The sequence below is a fragment of the Mustela nigripes genome, chromosome 9, assembly GCF_022355385.1.
Source record: "Mustela nigripes isolate SB6536 chromosome 9, MUSNIG.SB6536, whole genome shotgun sequence".
NCBI classification, from domain to species: Eukaryota; Metazoa; Chordata; class Mammalia; order Carnivora; family Mustelidae; genus Mustela; species Mustela nigripes.
The window spans coordinates 66,546,752-66,571,001 of NC_081565.1; the positions used below are offsets into that span (position 1 = coordinate 66,546,752).

The window sequence follows — 24,250 nt, forward strand, 5'->3', positions numbered from 1 at the left end:
TGTCCCACTTGCCCACACCCCTGCTGGTTTTTCCTTGGAATACTTTCTAAGGTTATATGCACTGTCTCAGGATTTGCTTTTGGGAAACCCAAGTTAAGAGTGGAAAAAGTTTTTTGTGAGACGTGGCATGATTTACTCAACAAATTGAATGCTGAACCACTAACTGTTCTTAAAATATATAATTCATATGCCCATGTCTTCAGGCAAGTTGCTTTTTTTGCTGAGAAATAATAGCACATTTCTTCCATCTCCTTTGGAAAAGCTCTATTCATTTTCCAAAATGCCAACACAAGTAATGATTTCTTGTTGGATGAAATCTTTTCCAGCTTCTTATGGCAACATGTTTCTGGTAGAGCCACTGCTCTAATGTTAATTTATGGATCAATTATTTGTATTTTCTATGTTTATCTAGACTCAGATCACTGAGAAGAGACCTTACCTTGTTTTTTTAATGATTATTCCCAAAGTGCTTCCCTGACACAGTGCTTTGCACACAGTAAGAATCAATGCAACTTACTGAATTTGATAATTCTTTGTAAGGTTTTCTTCTCATATGGGGCCTAATGTCAACCTCACAAAAACCTCAGTTTAAATCTAAATAATATGCAGCAGAAATCAAGTAATTTTAATATGATCGAGTTTTGGGGTTTTTTTTACATGAAGATTTGATTACAATAGTTTTTATGCCTTGGCTATAAAGAAGCACAGAGAATTGGGGCTTTTAAGAAATACATTCACTATAAAAAGTCTTAGGGTACTTACTTTGGGGAGAGCACCGGAGGACTGACAAAAGACCGGAGTGCATCCTTCACCATGTCTTGCATGAGATGGGTTCCAAAGACCTTTTTGTTATCCACCAAGAAAGTGGTCTTAAAACAAATGTTATATATTAGCAATGCTATCAAATTTTAATACATTGTACATATAATCATCATTACTATGACATGAACACATTTCTTATAAATACTGCAGATTAAAAAAGAGATTAAAGTATAAAAACCTTGTGGAAATCAATCAATCAATAAATCACTATTTCAACAATGGGTATTACTTATTAATCCCTATTAAGATGTATTCTGATGAAGGAAAATAAAAAAATGTGCAGGAACATGTATTTCCCATGTCTAGGGTAGTGACAGTAAACGAGTCAAAGTGAACTGACTAGTCTGAGTATGCCAAATAAGGTAGTATGTAAAAAAGAGGGCTTCATATAATATGAAAGAGCAAATGATTATCAATATTAGTTGATAATCTGTCTCTAATGAAAGTTTTGGAATACATACACACTTTCTGAAACTGGAAAAATAGATTTCATGATTAAAGAATACATTATTTAATAATAATTTGCATTTAAGTTTCTCCCCTTAATGACTACAGTGTATTTTATAACTTGCTATACTATCCCTTCCTTGATTTCCTAACACATGTGGGTTGTTTCCAGTTTTGGGTGATCGTGAACAAAACAGCTATAAACATTTGCAGACAAGATTTCAGGAGAACACAGTACTTCACTTTTCGTAGGCAAATATTAAGCAGGAGTAGGATTTGTATATTTAATTTTATAAGAATCTGACAAACTGTTTTATAAGTTGCCACAGCACTTCACATTCCTATCAGTAAATGCATCCTCACCTGGACTTGCTATTGTAGGTTTTTTTTCTTTTTTTTTTTTTTGAAGAAGATATTATAAAAGGTGGAGAATGGTATTTCACTGTGGTTTTAATTTGCATATCCCTAACACCAGTTATGTTCAGTATGTTTTCATACTTCAGTATTTAAATTTGTTGCTCATTTTAAAAACTAAGCGGTAGTCTGTTCTTACTATTGTGTTTATAAAGTTCTTTGTATGATACAAGTCCTCTGCCACACATGGATTTGCACATATTTTCTCCATTCTGCAGAATCTCTTTTCATTTCTGTAACAATGTCTTCACAGAAATAAAGTTCTAAATTGGTCATTTTTTACAAATTGTTTCTGATGCCATACCTAAGAACTCCATCTTTTAAAGTTACAAAGATTTTCTCCTATCCTTTCTTATAAGTTTTATAGTTTTACCTTTTAGATTTATGAAGCATTCTGAGTCAATTTTTTTGCATATGTCTGTCCCATTCTTCCTGTACCACTGTTGAAAAGACTACCATTTCTCCACTGATTTGCTTTTGTATTTTGTCAAAAATAACTGACCATATTAATAACTGATCAGCTGACCATGTATATGACCATGTACTATATAGTACTATATACTATATAAAAAGGACTATAAAATACTATGTAACAGTATATAGTACTATATAATAAAGGCCTAATTAAAGAATAGGACTTTTCTAGATTCTCTCTGGTTCTACTGATCCACTTTGCCAATACCATACCTGTCCTGCAGTCAGACAGCTCCCTACGTCTGCTTTTCTGCACAACTGTTCTGGCTATTCTAATTCTTTTGTCTTTCCATATAAATTTTAGAATCAACTTGTTGACAATGCTCTGAATCTGTAGGTAAATTCTGGGGAGAATTAACATCTTAGAAATATTAATTCTTCCAATCCACAAACAAGGTATATTTCTCCATTCATTTAGGTCTTTGATTTCTTTCACCAGTACTTTGTAGTTTTTTAGCATATAGGTCCTATAAACAGGCGTTAGATTTATACCTAAGTGTTTAATTTTTTGCGTTATTACAAATAGTACTGTTTTTAAATTTTTTACTTCCCATTGCTCACTGCAAATACATATAAATACAATTGCTTTTGGATATTGACCTCATACCCTTTGTTCTTCTTAAACTCATCCATCTGGCCTAGGAACTTCTTTGTAGATTCCCTGACATTCTATATAGAAAGTAATGTTGTCTGTAAAAGCTTATCTTTTCCCTTTTCAACTATGCCTTTTATCTCTTTTTCCTGCCTTTTTTCACTGGCTAAAGTTTCCAGTACAGCTCTCCCTCAACTTATGATGATTGGCTTATGTCCCAATACGCCCACTGTAAGTTGAAAATACTCTTACATTGCAATGCATTTCATGCATCTAGCAGACTGAACATCACAGCTTAGCCTAGCCTACTTAAACATGTTCAGAACATTAGCCTACTGTGGGGCAAAATCACTAACACAAAGCTTATTTGATAATAAAGTGCTTAATATCTCTTGTAATTTATTGAATGCTATACTAAAAGTGAAAAACAGAACAGTTAAATCAGTTGTTTGCCCTTATGATCCTGTGGCTGAGTGGGAGCTATGACTTACTGGTCATGCCTAGCATCACGAGAGAGTATTACACTGCAACTGAAAAGATCAAAAAGCAAAATAATAAAGTATGGTTTCTACTGAATGCACATCCCTTTCACACCATCATAAAGTTTATAAATCTTAAGTCAAGCCCACTTAAATTGTGGACCTATGTTGAAACAGTGGAGTGAGAAAGCAGATATCCTCGTTTTACTCCCAATCTTAAGAAAGGATTTAATCTTCCATCATGAAGTATGATGTTAGCTGCAGATATTTTTGTACATTCCCTTTATCAGGTGAAGGAAGTTCTTTTCTATTCCTAGTTTTGCTGAGAATTTTTATCATGACTGGAGGTTGAATTATGTCAAATGCTTTTCCTGAATCTACTGAGACTTTAGATTGTATGGTGGATTACACTGACTGATTTTTGAATGCTGAACCAGGATTTCATTTTTTTTTTTTAAAGATTTTATTTATTTATTTATTTGACAGACACAGATTACAAGTAGGCAGAGAGGCAGGCAGAGAGAGAGGGAGAAGCAGGCTCCCTGTTGAGCAGAGAGCCCGATGCAGGGCTCGATCCCAGGACCCTGGGATCATGACCTGAGCCGAAGACAGAGGCTTTAACCCACTGAGCCACCCAGGCGCCCCCAGGATTTCTTTTTTGGAAAAAAAACAACTTGGTCATGATGTATTATCTTTTTATAATGTCGAATTTGATATGATAATACTTTAAGGTTGTTCTGTCTATGCTCATAATATGTCTATAATTTTCCATGCTTTTAATGTCTTTGGTTTTGCTACTGAGATATTGCTGGCTTTATACGATGAGTACTGTTGGTTCTTCTATTTTCTGGAACAGACTGTACAGAATTAACCTGGAATTTTCTTTTTGGAAGGTTTTTAAATTATGAATTCAATTGCTTTAACAGATACAGGATCATTCGTTATCTCTTTTGTTGTGAGTTTTGGCAATGTCCTTCAAGAAACTGATGCATTTCATCTCTGTTTCTGAATTTATGGACATGAGTTCTTTATAATATTTCCCATATAACCTTTTATAGACCCTTTTGGGATCTGTAGTAATACTTTTTCATTCCTGATACTATTCATCTGTATCTTCTTTTCTTCTTTTGTCTGGTTAGAGGTTCTTCAATGTTACCGATCTCTTCTTTTTTTATAAGGCGCGGTTAATTTTTTTAAAGTATTGTTTATTTAAGTAATCTCTACACCCAACGTGGGGTTCAAACTCACAACTCTGAGATCAAGAGTCACACAGTCTTCCAACTGAGCCAGTCAGGCACCCCTTCATTGATCTTTTCAAAAGAACGAAGTTTTTGGTTACATCAATTTTCTTCACTGTTACTGTTTCCTACTTTACTGATTTCTGCTTTTATCTTCAGTATTTCCTTTCTTCTGCTTGCTTTGAGTTTCATCTGCTTTTTTTTTTTTAAGTAGAACCTTAAATTATTCAGACCTTTCTTTTAAAAAAATTTTAACTGAAGTATAGTTAACATACAGTCTTATATTAGTTTCAGATGTACAACAAAATGATTCAACAATTCCATATGCTGTGAAATGCTCACCATGGTAAGTGTAGTTACCATCTGTCACCAAACTTACTACAATATTATTGACTATATTCCACATGCTGTAATTTTCACTCCTGTGACTTATTTATTTTATAACTGAAAGTTTAACTTAAGCCCCTTCACCTATTTCACTCTCCACCCCCACCTTCAATCCCTCTGGCAACCACTTTCTTCTTTGAATCTCATAAATTTTCCCTCTAAGCACTGCTTCGATTATATCCCACAGGTTCTGTAGGTTTTATTTTCAATTTCATTCAGTTCAAAATATTTTCTAATTATCCTCAAGACCTCCTCTTGGATCCTGAGTTTTGTTTAGAAGTGTGTTAATTTCTGAAAATTTCCAAATATCTTTGTTACTGATTACTAGTTTAATTCCAAAATATTTAGAGAGCATACTTTGTATGATTTCAATTGTTTTTACATTATTAAGGTTTGTTTTACAGCCCAGAATATGATCTTAATGAATGTCTAATATTCCAATACTTCTAACACAAAAATATAACACTAACTGCTGATATCCTTTAAGAGCATCTACTTTTGTTCTAGCAATCAATAAAGCAATGTCAACACATATAAAATTTGATGTTTAAAGAAGTACTGCAATACAAAATAGAACTTACTTGCAATAGAGATCTTGAAAGAACACAAGGTGATTGTTCACTAAATTCACAGAAAAAATCCTGATACACAGAGAAAAAATAATGTCATTAATAGATTAAATAAAAGCTGGAAATGTTTGTATATAGCACGTAATTTTTACCAGTACCTTCTGCAAATTATATACTACCAGAGTTACACTTGCTCTCAGCCAAAAGGCTGAGAAGCGATATCTATACCACCAGAGTTAAAAAATGACAGAGAGCTAAGGATCATGTCTATTGGAACTGTCTTAATTGTATCAGTGGGACAATGAGTGATTTTGGAGACTTTTTTTTTTCTTTACTGACCAGTAGAATTGTGTGTATCCAAATGAATTTGCACACCATGAAAATTAACAGCATTAATAATAATCTACTAACTAACGGCAGAGGTTTACTTCCTACTTCACAAAAATAAATACCAAGTAACCAGGCCAACTGGATTTATATAACTGACTTCTTGATTCTTTTGACATCCAAAAGATATGCTTAGAAAAAGTACATATGGGTTTATACATAGATAAAAGAAAAAAGATAAGAAAATACACTACAATGTTAGCTTCTGTATATTATAGGACAGTAGTTATTTATAATTTTCCTATTTTTTGTGTGTTTTCCATACTCATGATCCTCAATTTAAATGAGTGTTCTGCCAAAACCTACCAAGTTTCTCTAGTTAATTCACTTTTTTCACAATTAACTTTTATACCTTCCTCACACTTCTCAAAGTAAATATTCTCTACTATAGATGTCCTCCCATTTAACATTACAAAGAAAACTAAGTCATTTATCAACAGGAAATCCCTCCACTTCGGCCTCTAAACGTTATCAAACTGAACTCACATTTGTACTCAGATCCTTTCCTTGCCCACTTTAACAATGAAAGCCCTCCATTTGTACTACGGACTCCATTCCCCCCTGTCTTTTCAGGAACATTACACAATGTCAAGAATCCATCCTTGTCTGTCCTAGATATTTAACTTCTCCCTCTCTTCCAGATTCTCCCCATTTATATTTAAGCAGTCAATTTCCCCCCATCTCTAAAAAGAAATTGTCACATGCTCCATAGTTCTCTCTCAACTGCTGCCTTCTCAGCTAAACTTTCTTAAAGAGCTGACTTAACCATCTCTACTTACTCAATGGCCCCTCCTCATCAACACACACTAGCCCCGTTTTTCACTCTAGTCACTACTGTCCTCTGACACCAAATCCAGTTGACATTTGTCGTGGACCTAATTCACTTCTTTCATCTGACCTCTCAGCATCTGACAGGACTTCTGTCTGATAAAATAAAACCTTTTAAATGACTTTCACAAGTTTCTTCCTTTGTTGCCACTTCTCGGTCTGCGCAGGAGGTTCAAAGTATAGTTCCAGACTATTTTCTTTTCTCAAGCCATAAACTTTTTCCCTCACAATCTTCATCATACCAGTGCTTTAATTACTACCTGTAATAGTTCCAAAATTATATATCTAGCATTGACTTCTAAACTCTACCCACAGAGTTAATATCTATTCAATATCTCTGCATAAGTATCTTAAAGGCACTTAAATTCAGCTTCATTAAGAGCGTAAGCTGACTGAAGGTCTTTGGGAATTTCTGCATTTTGGTGAACAGCAGAGTGTGTATCAAAACACAAAACTGAAGTTACCATCCTTTCTCCCTTGGACTGTAATGACGGTTTGATAATTTATCTCCCTGTGTTTACTCTGGCCCCTTCCTCCATGTTTTCTCTACAGTGCAGCACACATGGCTGCAAACTGTTAATTCAGATACTTAACTACCCCACCCATATTGATCTTGCATAAAACTTGAATGTGAAAATGCAGAAATATGGAGAGCATAAATTATAAAGAATCATAACTGACATTTTGGTATTTCTTATTCCAATCTTTGTTAAACTGATTTTACCTGTCTCTGATGATCACTTCTGTGTATGACAATGTATAAAATGGATAATCTATTTTGAAAGATAACATTTCCCTATGTCAGTATTTTCCTATAACATGCTTTTTTTTTATTGTCAGTTAGCCACTGTGTATTACATCATTAGTTTTTGATGCAGTGTTCAATGACTCATTAGTTGTGTACAACACCCAGTGCTCACCACAACATGTGCCCTCCTTAATACCCATTATCCAGTTATACACGCCCACCCCCTTCTGAAACCCTCAGTTTGTTTCCCGGGGTCCATATCTCTCATGGTTCATCTCCCTCTATGATTTCTCCCGCTTCAGATTTCCCTCCCTTCCCCTACGGCCATGCTATTTAATGTCAGTATGGCATATATTCTACACATACTATAGGATGGGTAAAATTACTAGTGAGTATTTAAACTGTTCCTAGTTTTTCAAGATTACAAATGATGACGAGCCAAATACCTCTTTAGTTCATCTTTGCATATATCTTAGATGATTTTCTTAGGCTAAATCTCTAGAAGGGAAGTTGCTAGGTCACGATGTACACATTTTTAAGACTTTTGAGAGCAATAGCCACACAACCATAAGAGAGCAACTACTGCCGTCCACCAACATTAAATATAATTTTTTTGTATTCTTCCAATCAAGTTGCTATAAAGCACATTTCCTCAATTACTAGTAAAGGTATGCATTTTTCACATTACTTCTTTTTCAGCACGTGTGCTCATGTCCATTCCCAATTTTCCAAAGATGATTTGTCTTGTATGTAGTAAGCACATCTTATAATCTGGTACTTTACCCTAATAGGTACGGGTTTCTTATGCAGATCCACCAGACTCTTTTCTCTAACTTTAATCTTCTCAATTCTTGGCCTTAGCCACATTCCCCTACTACCACCACTGACTCTTGTCCCAAGTGTTCCACGTATCCAGACTCTTCTCTTTCTATGCCCTCTTCACATCCAGTGCTGGCGGTCCAGGCCTGGCTCCCCCAGCTCCTCACTACTATGGTATGTCATTCAGCATTCATCTTCCTGACAAGGCAATCCACAACCCTCTGCCAGAATATTAAATTCCAACTGTTGCACTATTTTTTCTTTTTCCAATTCACACTGATCACCTTCTAAAATCTTACATTTAATCTCAACACAAATATTCATGTAACAATTAAGAATCAGAAAAGCAGATGCAGCAGAAGAAAAAAAGTCTCTATTCTAATTCTAGATATGCCACTCATCAATCATTTAATTTGGTTACAAGTCCTCTATACTTTACTTTGTTTAGCTATACAATGAACTGCAAATTGCAAAATTATGTCTATGATCTTTTCTACCTTTAAGATTCTATGATTCTTGAGACAGAATATGGACAAAACTACTAAAAAGAAAGCAAATAGAAAAGAGGTAACAAACACACAATCAGTGAAAGTTTCACTAAGGAATGAAGACTTAAGCTGGGCATTAATGACAAAGAATTAGAAGGGAAAATAAAGTTATTACAAGAAAGAGCATAAACAAAAGCCAAATCTTTGTTGACCATCAACTATACCCCAGAGACTGCTGCTCAAATTCTAGGAATGTAAGCAAGGTAATTCATCACTTCAAGGAATCCAGGTACAGAAGCAGCCTGGAACCAACAAGGAAGACCTCACAGAGAAAATGACATGGGCTGGGAATTATGTAGTCTACACAGAGTTATGTATAATAGTGTACTTACGTCTAAATAATGACTGTTATTTTGCATATTTTCTACCTTCCAAACCGTATGTAAACATTGCTTTTCTACATTTTAACCCATACAGAAGATTAATCCAAAATATGTAAAAATGTACATACTCTTTGACCCAGCAACTTCATCAAGGTTTAGGAATTTATCTTAAGGAAGAAGGAAGCAGATGATTTGAAGGTTCCTACAGAAATGCTCATTTTAGTAAAACACTGAAAATGACCTAAATACAATTCAATACGAATGGACTGGAAAAAACTGTGATATATGCTTACAATGGAATACTATGTAGCTATTTAAATAATGTAGAAAAATGTGTATTTGTTACATGAAAAGAAAGATGTTCATGATAAAGAGATTAGTGACAAAAGCAGGCTACAAATACCATGATCTAATTTTTTGTATAAAAATATACATGTATGTATTTATGCATACTCATATCTATGTGTATATGCACACACACATTTACATATAAGAAGTTTTGAAGACAGAATCCAGGGTTTAAATCCTCATTCTTAAAACTTGGAGGAATTATCTAAACTTTAGTTTCTTAATCTCCAAAATGGATAGTATATAATCCTTATAAACAGAAACAAATACACATACAACATACAGACACACACACACACACACACACCCCTTAATTCTCCAGCTATCAAGGAAAACAAGTAAGCAATTTTATTTACCCTTGGGACAGCCTCTAAAAAGTGATAAACTATTCTGTTGTTCAATCAAAACCATATTCCAGAACAGACATTTGTACTTACCAGGATACAATGTAAATTTGTTAAATTGACCACCTCACAAACAGTTTTTATTCTATCTATTAATCTTGCAAAATAGTTGACCATTTCTTCCCTTTTAATTATTTTTGCATATCGAGGGAAGGTAGGTGGAAGTAGCCTCTGGTTAACAAGGGGCTCAAAACCCATCATAATTGGATGATCTAAAAAGGAAAAAAAGTTAAGATTTTCAATGTTTTGCTGAATCTTAAACCTCAAATACTAGTAAATATAAAAAGAGAAAGGCCAATTTCAAAAAGCATCTCCAAATTCGTCACAATATTCTCTAAACAAATTTTATAATTTACAAACATCTCTATATATTTTTGAAGGAGATAAGCAGATTTAATAACCCAAAAAATAGTACTTCCTACTACATGGAACTGGAAGTAGTGACAGAAAGGGGTTGCTACCTCCCAATTACCCATTAGCCAAGAATGGGATAAAACAGGGTTAATAGAGTCCCTTAAAAAAAAAAAAAAAGGAAAGCAATGCTGTATTAACCATAAGATTGTGGGGGTGTAAAATGGGAACACAAATTGAAGCTGTCTTCCCTTCAATTACTGAACAGTAGCATCAACTCAAATTCAGTTACCTAATAATGCAAAACAGAACAGTGCCCGCCCAACACCCTACCCCCTCCGAGTCTAGAATACATTTCATACTGACATTAATTATAGAAATTCAGAGTGCTTTAAAATATAAATAACCTTTTACAAGAGACCTAAGGGTGACTTCCTCTTTTCCATTCTCTGCCCACTGTGACCTCACTTTTCACACTAGTGCAAGGCCCCACCTAAGTTTCTCTCAACCTGAAATCTAAAATGAGGAAGTATAAGAAATGAGAAGTGATTAAGAATTTGGGAATCAGATTCTCTTGCTGTACTACAAACAGGCTATAAATCAAGAATAAATAGAACAGCTTCAGATGTTAATGAAAGATAAAATCAAGCTAAGTATGGGAGGCTAGGACCCTCTGCAGCTTAATCTGTTAAGTGTTCGATTCTTGATTTCAGCTCAGGTCATGGTCTTAGGGTCGTGAGACTGAGCCCTGCCTCGGGCTCCACACTAGGCAAGGGCCTGCTTAAGATCCTCTCCCTGTCCACCTCCCGAGCCCCCCCAAATTAAGCAGGTGTCATTATTAAGAATTAAAAGACTGATATTTAATAAAATTATAACAATACTCCTATGATATAAGTAATTATTCCTAAAGAACAAGCAAATAAAGATGTCCCCTAAGGTTCCTGGCTTTCTTCCTCTTCTCCATACTTAAGTGCTCCCTGGATGAAGTTATTTATTCATATAAAAACTCCAATTTAACTAATGTTTTCCAGGCTAAAATCATTAGCCCACCACCTTTCTTCTGAGCTCCAAACCAGATTTCTAACTGCATAATGGACATTTCTACCTTGGTACCCCATATCATCTCATAAGGAACATATCCAAAAACTACCATTATGTTGCCCCAAACACTGCTTCTTTTGATATTCCCTTTCTCAATAAAATGATCCACTGCTTTTATAATTGCTCACACCAGAAACCTTCTTGTCCACTGTAATCAATGCTAAGTATTCCTATATCCTAACATCCACTGACTGTCCCCCTCCCCCTTCACTCTTACTGCCACTGCAAAAGCCTAACTCATTTCCCTACACTGAATACTCCTTCATTAATTAATCCTGTACACTGCCACCTCAACTGTTTTATCTAAATGACAACCTCGATTTCCTTCCTTAATCGAAAAATTCCATCGGCTCTCTATTACATAAAATACAAAGTCTTTGGTAGGGCACCAGAAGGTACTGTGAATTTCCTGCCACTCTTTTAGGAAAAAAAAAAAAAATCTGTATTCCAATGGAAAACTATATAATATACTCTCAGATTGATTCAAGGTGGCTATTTGAAAAAACCTACAATAGTAGGTAACTGATAGAAGACATGCAAATTCTGTCCTGGCAGAGATTCACCTGACTTCCACCCAACTCTACAGAAGAGTTTTGCCTCCATTTATTTCAACATTCCAATGCTCCATATACATTTAAAATTTTTTCAAGATTTTACTTATTTGAGGGGTACCTGGGTGGCTCAGTGGGTTAAAGTCTCTGCCTTCAGCTTGGGTCATGATCTCAGGATCAAGCCCGGCATCAGGCTCTCTGCTCAGCCAGGAGCCTGCTTCCCCGCCCCCTCTCTGCCTGCCTCTCTGCCTACCTGTGACCTCTGTCTGTCAAATAAATAAAATCTTGGGGAAAAAAAAAAGATTTTATTTATTTGAAAGAGAATGCACAAGTGAGGGGGGAGCAGAGCAAGAGTCAGGCTCCCCAGTGACCAGAGAGCCCAATGCAGAGCTCAATCCCAGGACCATGGGATCATGACCTGAGCCAAAGGCAGATACTTAACTGACTGAGCCACCCAGGTACCCCTAAATCTGAATGTTTTAAAACTACTTATGTCTAGTTATTTCACTAAATGAGTTTAACAAAATCCTTAACACATGCTCATTTTTACATCCATATGAGGAGTCAGTTTTTACTTTTTTCTGAAAGTCATCTTATTCTCTAAGCACCATAAGCTATAAGCAAGCACAGACTTAAAAAAATATCATGTTCTCTTATGCCTCTTTATACTTATACACTGACTATTCTTTCTCCCATCCAAGTACTAACCAGGCCCGACCCTGCTTAGCTTCCGAGATCAGACGAGATCGGGCACGTTCAGGGTGGTATGGCCGTAGACTACACTGACTATTCTTTCTGCCTATAAAGTCTACACCTTATTCTTAGCCTGAGACCTGCTACAGCTTGGGTTCCCTCTCATGCTTGGCCCTCCCCCAGGTATTGTGTATATTCACGGCTACACTGTCCATGTGGGATTACGTCATTCTTCCCTCAGGTGTCCCAAACACCTAAATGCCCGGCTCATTACAAGCACTGGATACATGTTTTGTGAATGATATATTCAAAATAAAATGAAAGACTGTTACCAGTATAATAAAAGTTTTAATTTCTGATTTATAACACTGCATTTAAGGTAAATGTAGTAGAGAGGACACTGTACCATACCAACATAAATACATTTTGGCCTTTAATGATAAATGCACAGAACCTAAGTACTTACATAGTACATTATCCTTATTTTCCCTGAAAGCATTCTAATTTTCATTTAAAAGTATTACCCAGAAATATTCTCTTATTCTTAATACACATATTTTAAGGCTTCAAACCACAAGTAGGAGATATGGCCACCCATGAAAATCTGTATTACCATGAAAAGAAGTATATATTAATGGGAAGTGCATATAAAATACAATATATTCTACATTACATTTTAAAAAAGATTTTATTTATTCATTTGAGAGAGAGAAAGCTCATGAGTGCACAAGCACTGGAAGAGGCAGAGGAAGAGGGAGAAGCAGACTCCCCGCTGAGCTGGGGACTCAATCCCAGGACCAGAAGATCACAAACTGAGCCTAAGGCAGATGCTTAACCATCTGAGCCACCCATGTGCCCCATCTACATTATATTTTTATACAAATTTAAAAATGCAACACAAAAGGTTAAGCTCCGACTGGATTTCGACTCTGGTCATGAACTCAGCATGGAATCCACTGAGATTCTCTCTCCTTCCGCCTCCACCCCTCCCCCCCACTCTCACAGACTCTCTGTGAAATAAAAGAATAAATCTTTTTAAAAGGTGCAACATAAAACAGTATTACCTTCTGCAACTAATTCAGCTGTCCTGCAGACCACAGGGGTTTATAGCAGCATCCCTGACCTCTACCCACTAGATGCCAGCAGCATCCCCTTAATTGTGAAAACCAAAAATGAGTCTAGACATTGCCAAATGTCCCTGGGAGTCCCCAGCTGAGAAACACCAGTCTAGACAAATACAATAAGCAACTTTAATTCAGTGTGGATAACCTCAGGATGTAACAAGAACATCTAAACTATGGAAAAATTAGGTGAAAGACAAGTGAAATGTAAGGAAAGACTCAAATGATAAGAAGTTTGTAATATATTGGGTCAGGAAAAAGTATTCCAGGCATTATCAATGGCCTAGAGGATAGAGAATATGATTCCTTTTCTTTCATAAAGAGCTCCAATTTTCCAAATCATAATTTCTCCAAACTCAGGAAGTAAAAATATATGCATATAAATAGAATGGGGACAAAGTCCCTATGCATAAAGTTAGAAGGTATCTGTATGCTTCTCTCCATTCCCCAGATATACTTAAATTGCAACCCCCTCCCAGCATTTCTCTGAACCTAATCCTCGTTAATGGTTAAAGTTATTCCTAGTAACTATTTTTAAGTCTCAGCTGTTGCTGAATCTCATACATAAGAACTCTGTAACTGTTCTGAACAAGACATCATAACCCTTCTGAGCAGAGATGAGGGAAGAGCTGAGATAAGAGAGATTGAAGAAGTTGCTCAGAATACAGAGTAATTGAGCAGGAAAGGGGCTAAAAGCAAGGCAGGAGTTTGCATGGTTTCATGGCAACATAAAGTATGAAACCTTATAAGAAGTTTTATCACACCCAGATCCCTCTGGGAATAAACTGCTCTAATGGTTCTTTCCCCTATACTTCATGTTATCTTCTCTACCACACAATTTACTACACACTGTCTGCTGTTAAAATAACCTTAAGAGCCCTTATGAAATGAGTCTGAAAAAGTTGAGAATTCCCATTATTTTCTACCCAGTGTGGGCTGTGCTTAATTGAGTTTTCCTGAATTGGACACACAGCTCAAACAAGATTAACTTCTAGACTTTCTTCCCATGTTCCAAGTCTGTAGAGGTATTATCTTGGTTTTCGAGTTAAAATACTTCAAATATACTTCTTAGTACAAGAATGTCAAATAAGAGGATATCCCCCTCCCACTAGCATTCTTTTAAAAATAAAACAATTGGGGTGCCTGGGTGGCTCAGTTGATTAAGATTCTGCCCTCAGCTCAGGTCATGATCCCAGAGTCCTGGGATGAAGTACCACATTGGGCTCTGTGCTCAGTGGGGAGTCTGCTTCTCCTTCTGCTCTTCACCCTGCTTGTGCTCTCTCTCAAATAAAATCTTTTAAAAAAACACATAAAAATAAATATAAATGATAATTATTATTCTCTAAAACATTTTATACAGCAAACAGGTTTAGAGTGTTTTGGTTACTAAAATTCTTGTTAGACAACTGGTTTATTTTTAACATTATTTATATTTAACATTATTAACAACAGGAAAGTCCTACAAAATAGTACAAGGCTCTTGGATATAAAATTTACAGTAACAATGTACTTTGATTTAACTTAGCAAACTAAGTTATTAAAATTGATTAGATGCCAAAATTAAAGATCCAAAAATCTATCAAGAGATAAAGAGGACATATTATTTTCATACAACATCTCTCCCCAAGGTTACATAGGCAATTTACAGTTATATTTATTGAAATAACAAGTTTTGGATGCTCTGAAGTTAGAAGGAATTCTGGAAACCAATGCAGAAGCTGCTAAGGATTTGTTAGTGATTCCACACTTCTTGGCTACATTATTTCCTTTTATAAAATGTTTAACAGGGGCGCCTGGGTGTCTGTCTGTTAAGTGGCTGCCTTCGGCTCGGGACATGATCCCAGGGTCCTGGGATGGAGCCCTGAGTTGGGCTCTCTGCTCAGCAGGGAGTCTGTTTCCCCTCTCCCTCTGCCTGCTGCTCCCCCTACTTGAGCTCTCTATCAAATAAATAAATGAAATATTTAAAAAAGTAAAATAAAATAAAAATGTTTAAATTATGGTATGTGAAATAAGACAGAGAAAAAAGGCATAGCCCAATTCAGAAGCAAAAAGTACGTCATTGGTTACTGGGGATTAAGGGGAAATCGGGAAGGAGTTACTGTTTAATCAGTATGGAGTTTCAATTTGGGAAAATGAAAGGTTCTGGAGATGAATAATACTGACAGTTACAGGATAATGTGATAGTTACAGGATTCCTGTGATAATTACAGGAAAATTAAAGGTTCTATGAATAATATTGATAGTTACAGGACAGTGTACTTGATGCCACTGAACTACACACTTAAAAATGGTTAAAACAGCAAATTTTATGTCATGTATATTTCACAATAAAAATACCTACAAAAAGGCATTAAACCAAAAGTGTTCAATTCAAAAGGCATGGCCTCAATGAATATTCTATCATAATCACTGATCAGAATAACTTACTGTGCAATATTATGTGCATGTCTACATATTTTGAATTTTTTGGTGTGTATTTCTGAATAGGTATACATGCAAATGATAAAAAAAAGTTTCAAATGAAACAAAAGGGTATACAATGAAAAGCAAGTCTCCTGTCCACGTGTGTTAATCTCTTGAGAACTAACCATAAGTTTCTTTAATGTGTGGGTATTCATATACATATCGATTAAAAAAAAAACTTTACTGAGATATAATGTACATACAATTGAATTTAACTATTTACCTACAATTCACTATTTTGAAAAATATATATAACCATGAATTCACTACCAATCCATGTGTATACAACATTTCCATCTCCCCAAAATATTCCCAGTGCCTACTCCCAGGCAATTACTCCCTCCCATGCCCCGAAATTATGGAACTCCTTCTCTCAATAAAGATTAGTCTTTCCTACTTTTTTAAACAATTCATAGCACTCCTCATAGCACATAGTCTCCCCAATGTCCATCACCCAGCCACCTCATCCCTCCCCTACTCCCCTCCAGCAACCCTCAGTTTGTTTCCTGAGATTAAGAATCTTATGGCTTGTCTCCCTGTCTGGTTTCATCTTGTTTCATTTTTCCCCTCCCTTCCCCTATGATCCTCTCTCGTTTCTCAAATTCTACGTATCAGTGAGATCATATGATAATTGTCTTTCGCTGATTGACTTATTTCGCTTAGTGTAATACCCTCTATTTCCATCCATGTCATTGCAAATGGCAAGATTTCTTTTTTTTTTTTTTTTGATGGCTGCTTAGTATTCCATAAGAAACCTAGGAATAAATCTAACCAAAGAGGCAAAGAATATGTACTCAGAAAACTATAAAGTTCATGAAAGAAATTGAAAAAGACACAAAGAAATGGAAAAACATTCCATGCTCATGAATTGGAAGAACAAATATTGTGAAAATGTTCATGCTACCTAAAGCAATCTACATATTTAATGCAATCCCCATCAAAATACCATCAATTTTTTCCAAAGAAATGGAACAACTAACCCTAAAATTTATATGGAACCAGAAAAGACCCTGAATAGCCAGAGGAATAGTGAAAAAGAAAACCAAAGTTGGCAGCATCACAATTCCAGACTTCAAGCTCTATTCAAAGCTGTAATTATCAAGACTGTATGGTACTGGCACAAAAATAGATACACAGATCAATGGAACAGAATAGAGAGCCCAGAAATGGACCCTCAACTCTATGGTTAACTAGTCTTTCCTACTTTCGTACAAAGAGAATCATGTGATTTGAGCACTTTTATATCTGGCTTCTTTTAGCATGTTTCCAAGATTTATCCACTATGTTGAGTATATCAGTACTTCATTCCTATTATTAAGAAGTATTTCATTATATGGATATACCATTATCTGTCCATGCACATATATTCCTTTCTTTAACAAAAACACCAAAATATTATACATGCTGATCTTTTTTCAACTGTTTTTTTTTTTAAAAGATTTTATTTACTTATTTGACAGAGAGAAATCACAAGTAGGCAGAGAGACAGGCAGAGAAAGAGAAGGGGAAGCAGGCTTCCTGCTGAGCAGAGGGCCTGATGCCAGGCTCAGTCCCAGGACCCTGAGGTCATGAACTACGCCAAAGGCAGAGGCTTTAACCCACTGAGCCATCCAAGCTCTGAGTGTTTTCTTTGAAACACTCTCAAAGTTGCGAGTACAGTCAATACTGAATAACCCTCGAATATGCTGTGTTATTCTTACAAATATATACTCTTATATATTCACAATACACTAACCAGAATTAGTAAAATAGCATGGACCAGTTATCATCATGTAATCCTTAGAATTCATTCAAGTTTCGCAAACTGTTCCAAAATGTTCTTCACATCTATGTCAGAACCAAAAGATGCATTTAATTTTGATTTTTAGTCTCCTTCCAAGCTGGAAAGACCAGGAACCTGGCCCTCCTGTGCCTCTTTCCTAAGGCCAAATATTCAAACTCAAAGATAAAATTTAAGCCAAAATACAAAGTAGGAAAGAAGCAATTACAATTCTTCTAAACTCAGGAAAAGTTCTGTAAGTTGAGAAGTGGCCTTCTGTAGGTTCTAGGGCTTGCAGTAGCTGAGGGGCGCACACACATGAGCCCTCACAGCCTGGAACTGAGGCCAGGCAGTGGCTATTGGATAAGATCAGGGACGATAAGATGGTAGTAATTTTGTGTACTGTCCTTCAACTTAACTGACATGTCCCTATCACTCTTTCAACACTTTATGCACTTTTAGCAGGTAAAATACTCCAGGCTCATCATCTTCTTTCCCTACCCTAACCGTGGAACCACCAATCCTCCAAGATATGCTAATTTCTTTTATTATTTTGTTTTGTTTCCTGCTTTACTGAGATAATACAATGTGACAGTTTGATTTATGTATAAGCTGTGAAAGGATACACCCCCTATCAAGTTAATTAATACATTTATCACCCCACATATTTACTATTCATTTCCTCTGATGAGAACATTTAAGTTCTATTTTCTTAGCAAATTTCAAATACACAATGCAGTTGGATTTGGGTTTTTTTTTCTTTTTGTTTTAAAAGATTTTATTTATTTGAGAGAGAGCACAAGCACAAGGAGGAAAGAGGGAAAGGAAGAAGCCTCCCCATTGAGCAGAGAGCCCAGTGTGGGGCTGGATCACAGGACCCTGAGATCATGATGCAAGTTGAAGGCAGACATTAACCACCTGAGCCACAATGCACTGTTATATATAACCTATAGTCACCCTGTTCATACACTGTAAGGTTCAAACCTTACAAATGAAAGTTTAGACCCTTTTACCAACCTCTTCATATTTCCCCAGGCCTCCCACAACCATCTTTTTACTGTTCCTATGAATTCAAGTTTGTTTTTGCTTGGATTGCACATATAAGTTATACCACACAGCACTTGTCTTTGGCTTATTTGACTTTGTATAATGCCCTCCAGATTTATTCACTTTGAACAAATTATAATATCTCCCCCCTTTTTGGGCTGAATTCTACTGTGTGTGTGTATAAATATGTACACCATATTTTCTATACCTATTCATCTATGAACAGACACTTAGATTGTTCCTATACACTGACTATTGTAAGCAATGCTGAAGAAAGGTTTAATGGAAACCAAGAGAAAGCAGGGCTAGCTATACTTATTTTAACATAAAATAGACTTTAAGCGAAAGACTATAATAAAAAACAAAGATTGTCAATATATAATAATGGGATTAATTCATCAAGAAAATAATTACAATTATGCACCTGACAGAAGAACACCTAAATATATAAAACAAATATTAACAGATCTGAACAGAAAAACAGATAACAGATTAAGAGCAGGGGACTTCAATATCTACCTTCAACAATGGATAGATCATCCAGACCAAAAAAAAAAAAAAAAGAAGAAAAATCAATAAAGAAACTGAGTACTTGAGCCGTACTTCAGTCCAAATAGACCTTAACAAGAAATATATAGAACATTCCAACCAACAGTAGCAGAATACACATTCTTCTTAAGTGAACATGGAACATTCTCCATGACAGATCAAATAATAGGTCACAAAACAAATCATTTAGCAAATTAGAAAAAACAAAATCATGCCAAGTAACTTTTCTAACCACAACAGTATGAACTAAAAATCAACAGGAGGAAGGCTGGAAAATTTACAAATATGTGGAAACTAAACCACCAATGAGTCAAAGAAATCAAAGGGAAATCAAAAAATAACTGGAAACAAATGAAAATGGAAACTCAACATACCAAAACCTACAGGATACTGCTAAAGCATTTCTGAGATGCATATATTAAGTAATTAAAAAGATCTCAGATACAGAACCTAACTTTACACCTCAAGGAATTAGAGAACAAACTAAGTCCAAAATCAGCAGAGGAAGGAAATAAAGATCAGAGCAGAAATGGAGACTCTGCTCCCACCCATATAGGAAAGATGAATGAAATTAAGAATTGGGTTTTAGAAAAGATAAATAAAATGGACAAATCTTTAATGGATTGTAACCCATTTTTTATTGGAGATTTTAATCCATTTGCATTTAAAGAATAACTGATAGGTATGGGTTTACCATTTATTTTGGTTTTTCTTTGTCTTGTTTTGTTTTTTTAAGAGAAGAGGGAGGGGCAGTGGGAGAGGGAGAGTTTCTTGAGCCCCATGCAGGGCTTGAGTTCATGACCCTGAGATTATGAACTGAGCCAAAATCATAATGGACTAAGCCACCCAGGCACCCCTTCCCATTTGTTATTTTGTTAACTGTGTTCTGGTTGTTTTCTAATTCTGTGTTCCTTTTTTCCTTCTCTTGCTCTCCTTCATTGGTATTTGGCGATTTTCTGTAGCAGTATGCTTTGAATTCCTTTCTCTTTACATTTTGCATTTCTACTACAGGTTTTTGTTTTGTGGTTATCCTAAGGCTTGCACGAGAACACATTTATAAGTCTATTTTAAGCAGGTAATAACATCAAACACATACAAAAGCTTCCTCTCCCCTTATTTTGCTCTGGTTATCACAATCTGCATCTTTTAACATTGTGTATCCATTAAATTGCTGTAGTTACAGATATTTTTTAATACATTTGTCTTTTTTTTTTTTGAGAGACAGTGAGGGAGACTATGAGCGAGAAGAAGGTCAGAGGGAGAAGCAGACTCCCTGTGGAGCTGGGAGCCTGATGCGAGACTCGATCCCGGGACTCCAGGATCATGACCTGAGCTGAAGGCAGTTGCTTAACCAACTGAGCCACCCAAGCACCCAATACATTTGTCTTTTAACCTTCATACGAGAGTTATAAGTGATTTACTCACCACCACTACATTAGAGTATCCTGAATGTAACTGTATTTACTTTTACCAGTATTAAACTTTCATACATTTTCCTGATACTAATTAGTAACCTTTTATTTCATCTTCAAGAACTCCTTTTAACATTTCTTTTAAGGGTGGGTCTGGGGATGATGAACTCCCCCAGGTTTTGCTTATCTGGAAAACTCTCTCATTCAATTCTGAATGATAACTTTGATGGGTAAAGTACACTCGGTCAGAAGGTTTTTTGCTCATCACTCTAAATATACAATCTTTATCTCTTTTGGTAAGGAAGATTTCTGCTCAACAATCTACTGACAGTCTTATGGGGGTTCCCTAACATAACAAGTTGCTTTTTTTGTTGTTGCTTTCAAGATTTGTTACTCATATTTAACTTTTGACAATTTAACCATTATGTGTCTTGGTATGGGTCTCCTTGGATTTCTTCTTAGTACTACCTAGACTTCCTGGATCTGGAAGTTACTTTCCCAGGTTTAGGAGTTTTCGGCTGCTTTTTCTGTGAATAAGCTTTCTGCTCTCTTCTCCTTCTGGAATCCCTATAATGTATAAACTGGTCTGCTTTTATTATGGTGTCCCATAATCCCATAAGCTATCTTTACTTCTTGAATTTTTTCTTTCTGCTCTTTGGATGAATTCCACTGACCTACCAAGTTTGCTGATCTTTTCTTCCACTTAATTTAGTTTGTTTGGAATGCCTCTACTCAATTTTTCATTTCAGTAATTATATTCTTCAGATCTGTGATTTCTCTTTGGTACTTTATATATTTTCTTTGTCCTTGCTGTAATTCTTATTTTAGTCATGCACTGCTTCCCAACTTTGGTGAGAGTCTTTATGACTGTTATTTTGAACTCTCAATTAGGCAAATCACTAATTTCTGTTTAAAATCTGTTTCTGGATATTTATCTTGGTCTTTTGTTTAGAACATATTCCTCTATTTTCTTCATTTTCCTTGACTATTTGGTTTCAGAGCATTAGATAAAATGTCATCTTTCCCAGTCTTGACAGTGGTATCATGAAGAAGATGAACTTTGTGGATCACACTTCCACTAGCCATTATTTTTTCATTTGAGACAGTTTTAGAAGTTTTTTTAGGTGCCAACTTTTAAGAGTACAAATAAATTTCACACACCTATCAAGAACTGCTTCTCTGTTCATTATAGCCTTGTGCGTCTCATGGACATAAGACCTGCTAGCTTTCAAAGCTAGGTATTTTAGGTGGTTGTACCTACAGAGGAAGTCTTAGAAATTGGGGTGCTAGATGTGAGGGCCAAATCTTTTATTCCTCAGGTAGAGGCTGAGAGTTGGGAATGCTCTCCCAACTATATTATGGTGTTTTAGGAATGGGATTTATGGTGAGGCTGTGTCTCAGTATTTACTACCTTTTTTTCCCTTCCCAGATTTATTTACTTACTTGAGAAAGAAAGAGTGCACATGTATGTGCTTAGGGGAGAGGGACAGAAGGAGGGAATCTTCAAGCAGACTCCCCACCAAGCACAGAGCACCACACAGAGCTTGATCTCACCACCCATGAGATCATGACCCATGCCAAGACCAAGAGTCAGCACTCAACTGACTGAGCCACTGAGGTATCCCCCTTCCTACCCATTTTAATGTATTTTTTCATCTGTCTGATGTGTAGTACTTGCTCAGCTGTTTTCAGATCTTGTTCAGAAAGATGTTCCATGTGTAGCTGCACATTTATTTAGTAGTATGTCCATGGGAAGGGAGCCCTCCTATATCATCATCTTGGTCAACTCCCACCCCCCAGTTCATTTTAGTGGACAATGGTCTTAGGAAGCAAGATCTGGGTGTTGGGTGTTTTCACTGCTATTAGGGTCACTGCTCCCAGGTTCTCTAGATGATAGAGCCAGAAAATGTATGTATGTATAAGGATATATATGTACGTGTGTTTCCCTACACACACACACATATTCATGGATATCCACACTTAGATCTACATTTCTGTATCAATCTATATATATTAAAAATTATGAATTTATTCCCACACCTTTAATGTCAAGTCAATACTACAGAGCTCAAGATAGTTTTCTACCTTTCTAGAAATTAGCATAAGTCCCTAACTCTGAGAAATGGGGCAGAGCACAATTCTCAACACATTTTTAAATATGATCAATTCCATTCTATGTAATCAATCTTTGTGTTAGTTTCTAAAGCTGTTGTAACAAATTATCACACAACATTTATTATCTCACAGTTTTGAAAGTCGTAAGTTCAGTATCACTTTCATGGGCTAAAATCAAGGTGTTTGCAGGGCAGCACTCCATCCAAAGGCTCTAAGGGAAAGTCTGTTCATTGCTTCTTCCAGTTTCTGTGGCCACTAGAATTCCTTGGCCTGCTCATGCCAATCTCTACCTTGGTCTTCACATCGTCTTCTCCCCTTGTGTGTATCACTCCATCTCCCTCCGCCTCTCTTTTAAGAAGGACACTTAATAGCACTTAGGGCCCAACCAGATAATCCAAGATTATCTCATCAACAGATCCCTACCTGCTCACATATAAGGTTCTGAGAATTAGGACTCTGATGCTTCCGGCTATCACTCAGCCCACTACTACCTCCTTACAGTGACATCCACCTCCTCTCATACATGGGCTCTTGTATTATTTAGGCTCTGATATGCCAAGCCATCACAATGCCTACCCTGTTTGGGCTCCTATACATTATGCCAGGCCACTCCTCCAGAGATGCCTCCTTATCTCTTTTGAGCTTTGAAACTCCATGCCGGGCCACCTTCATGTACATACAGATAACCTTCCTCGACTGGCTTCAGCTGCAACACTTCACAGAGCCGTCTTTCCATTCTGACACCCTCATCTTGCTGCTTAGGCTGATATTCAATGCTCGGCTATCCTCCTAGGCAGATGGCTCACTACACCCCACTTCTAATCTGACATCCTGCCCTTGGGCACCTTTCCACAGAAACAGCTTCTTCAATATGCATAGGCTCTGAAACCCCACAGCAAGCCACCTCCACACAAGATGCCCTTCTCCCCCTGCACAGTCTCCAACAGCTAGGCACACAGCTACTACTACAGGGACGTACCTCTACCTGCCTCAGGTTCTAGCACCACAGGCCAGGTGACACTCACATGCCCTCCTTGCCCTGTCTGGGCTCCCACATGCCTTAGGCTATAAAACCCTGCCCTAGGCTGCTTTCCCATAGACACACTCTCCTCATCCTATTTGGCCTTTTTTTTTTTTTTTTTTTAATATTTTATTTATTTATTTGACAGAGATCACAAGTAGGCAGAGAGGCAGACAGAGAGGAGGGGAAGCAGGCTCCCTGCTGAGCAGAAAGCCTGATGCAGGGCTCGATCCCAGGATC

The 24,250-nt window shown here is 36.4% G+C and overlaps 1 protein-coding gene across 3 annotated transcripts in view; it reads right to left on the reverse strand.

Annotated features, from left to right (window-relative positions):
* NAA35 (N-alpha-acetyltransferase 35, NatC auxiliary subunit) overlaps nucleotides 1-24,250 on the reverse strand; it is a 99,196-nt gene that overhangs the window by 25,370 nt on the left and 49,576 nt on the right. For all 3 annotated transcript variants that reach the window (XM_059411746.1, XM_059411748.1, XM_059411747.1), the window contains exons 12-14: nucleotides 9,861-10,039; nucleotides 5,435-5,494; nucleotides 763-869 (exon numbers count right to left, since the gene is read on the reverse strand). In XM_059411746.1, the coding sequence (XP_059267729.1) occupies nucleotides 763-869; nucleotides 5,435-5,494; nucleotides 9,861-10,039 (346 nt within the window). The remainder of the gene's footprint in view (nucleotides 1-762; nucleotides 870-5,434; nucleotides 5,495-9,860; nucleotides 10,040-24,250) is intronic.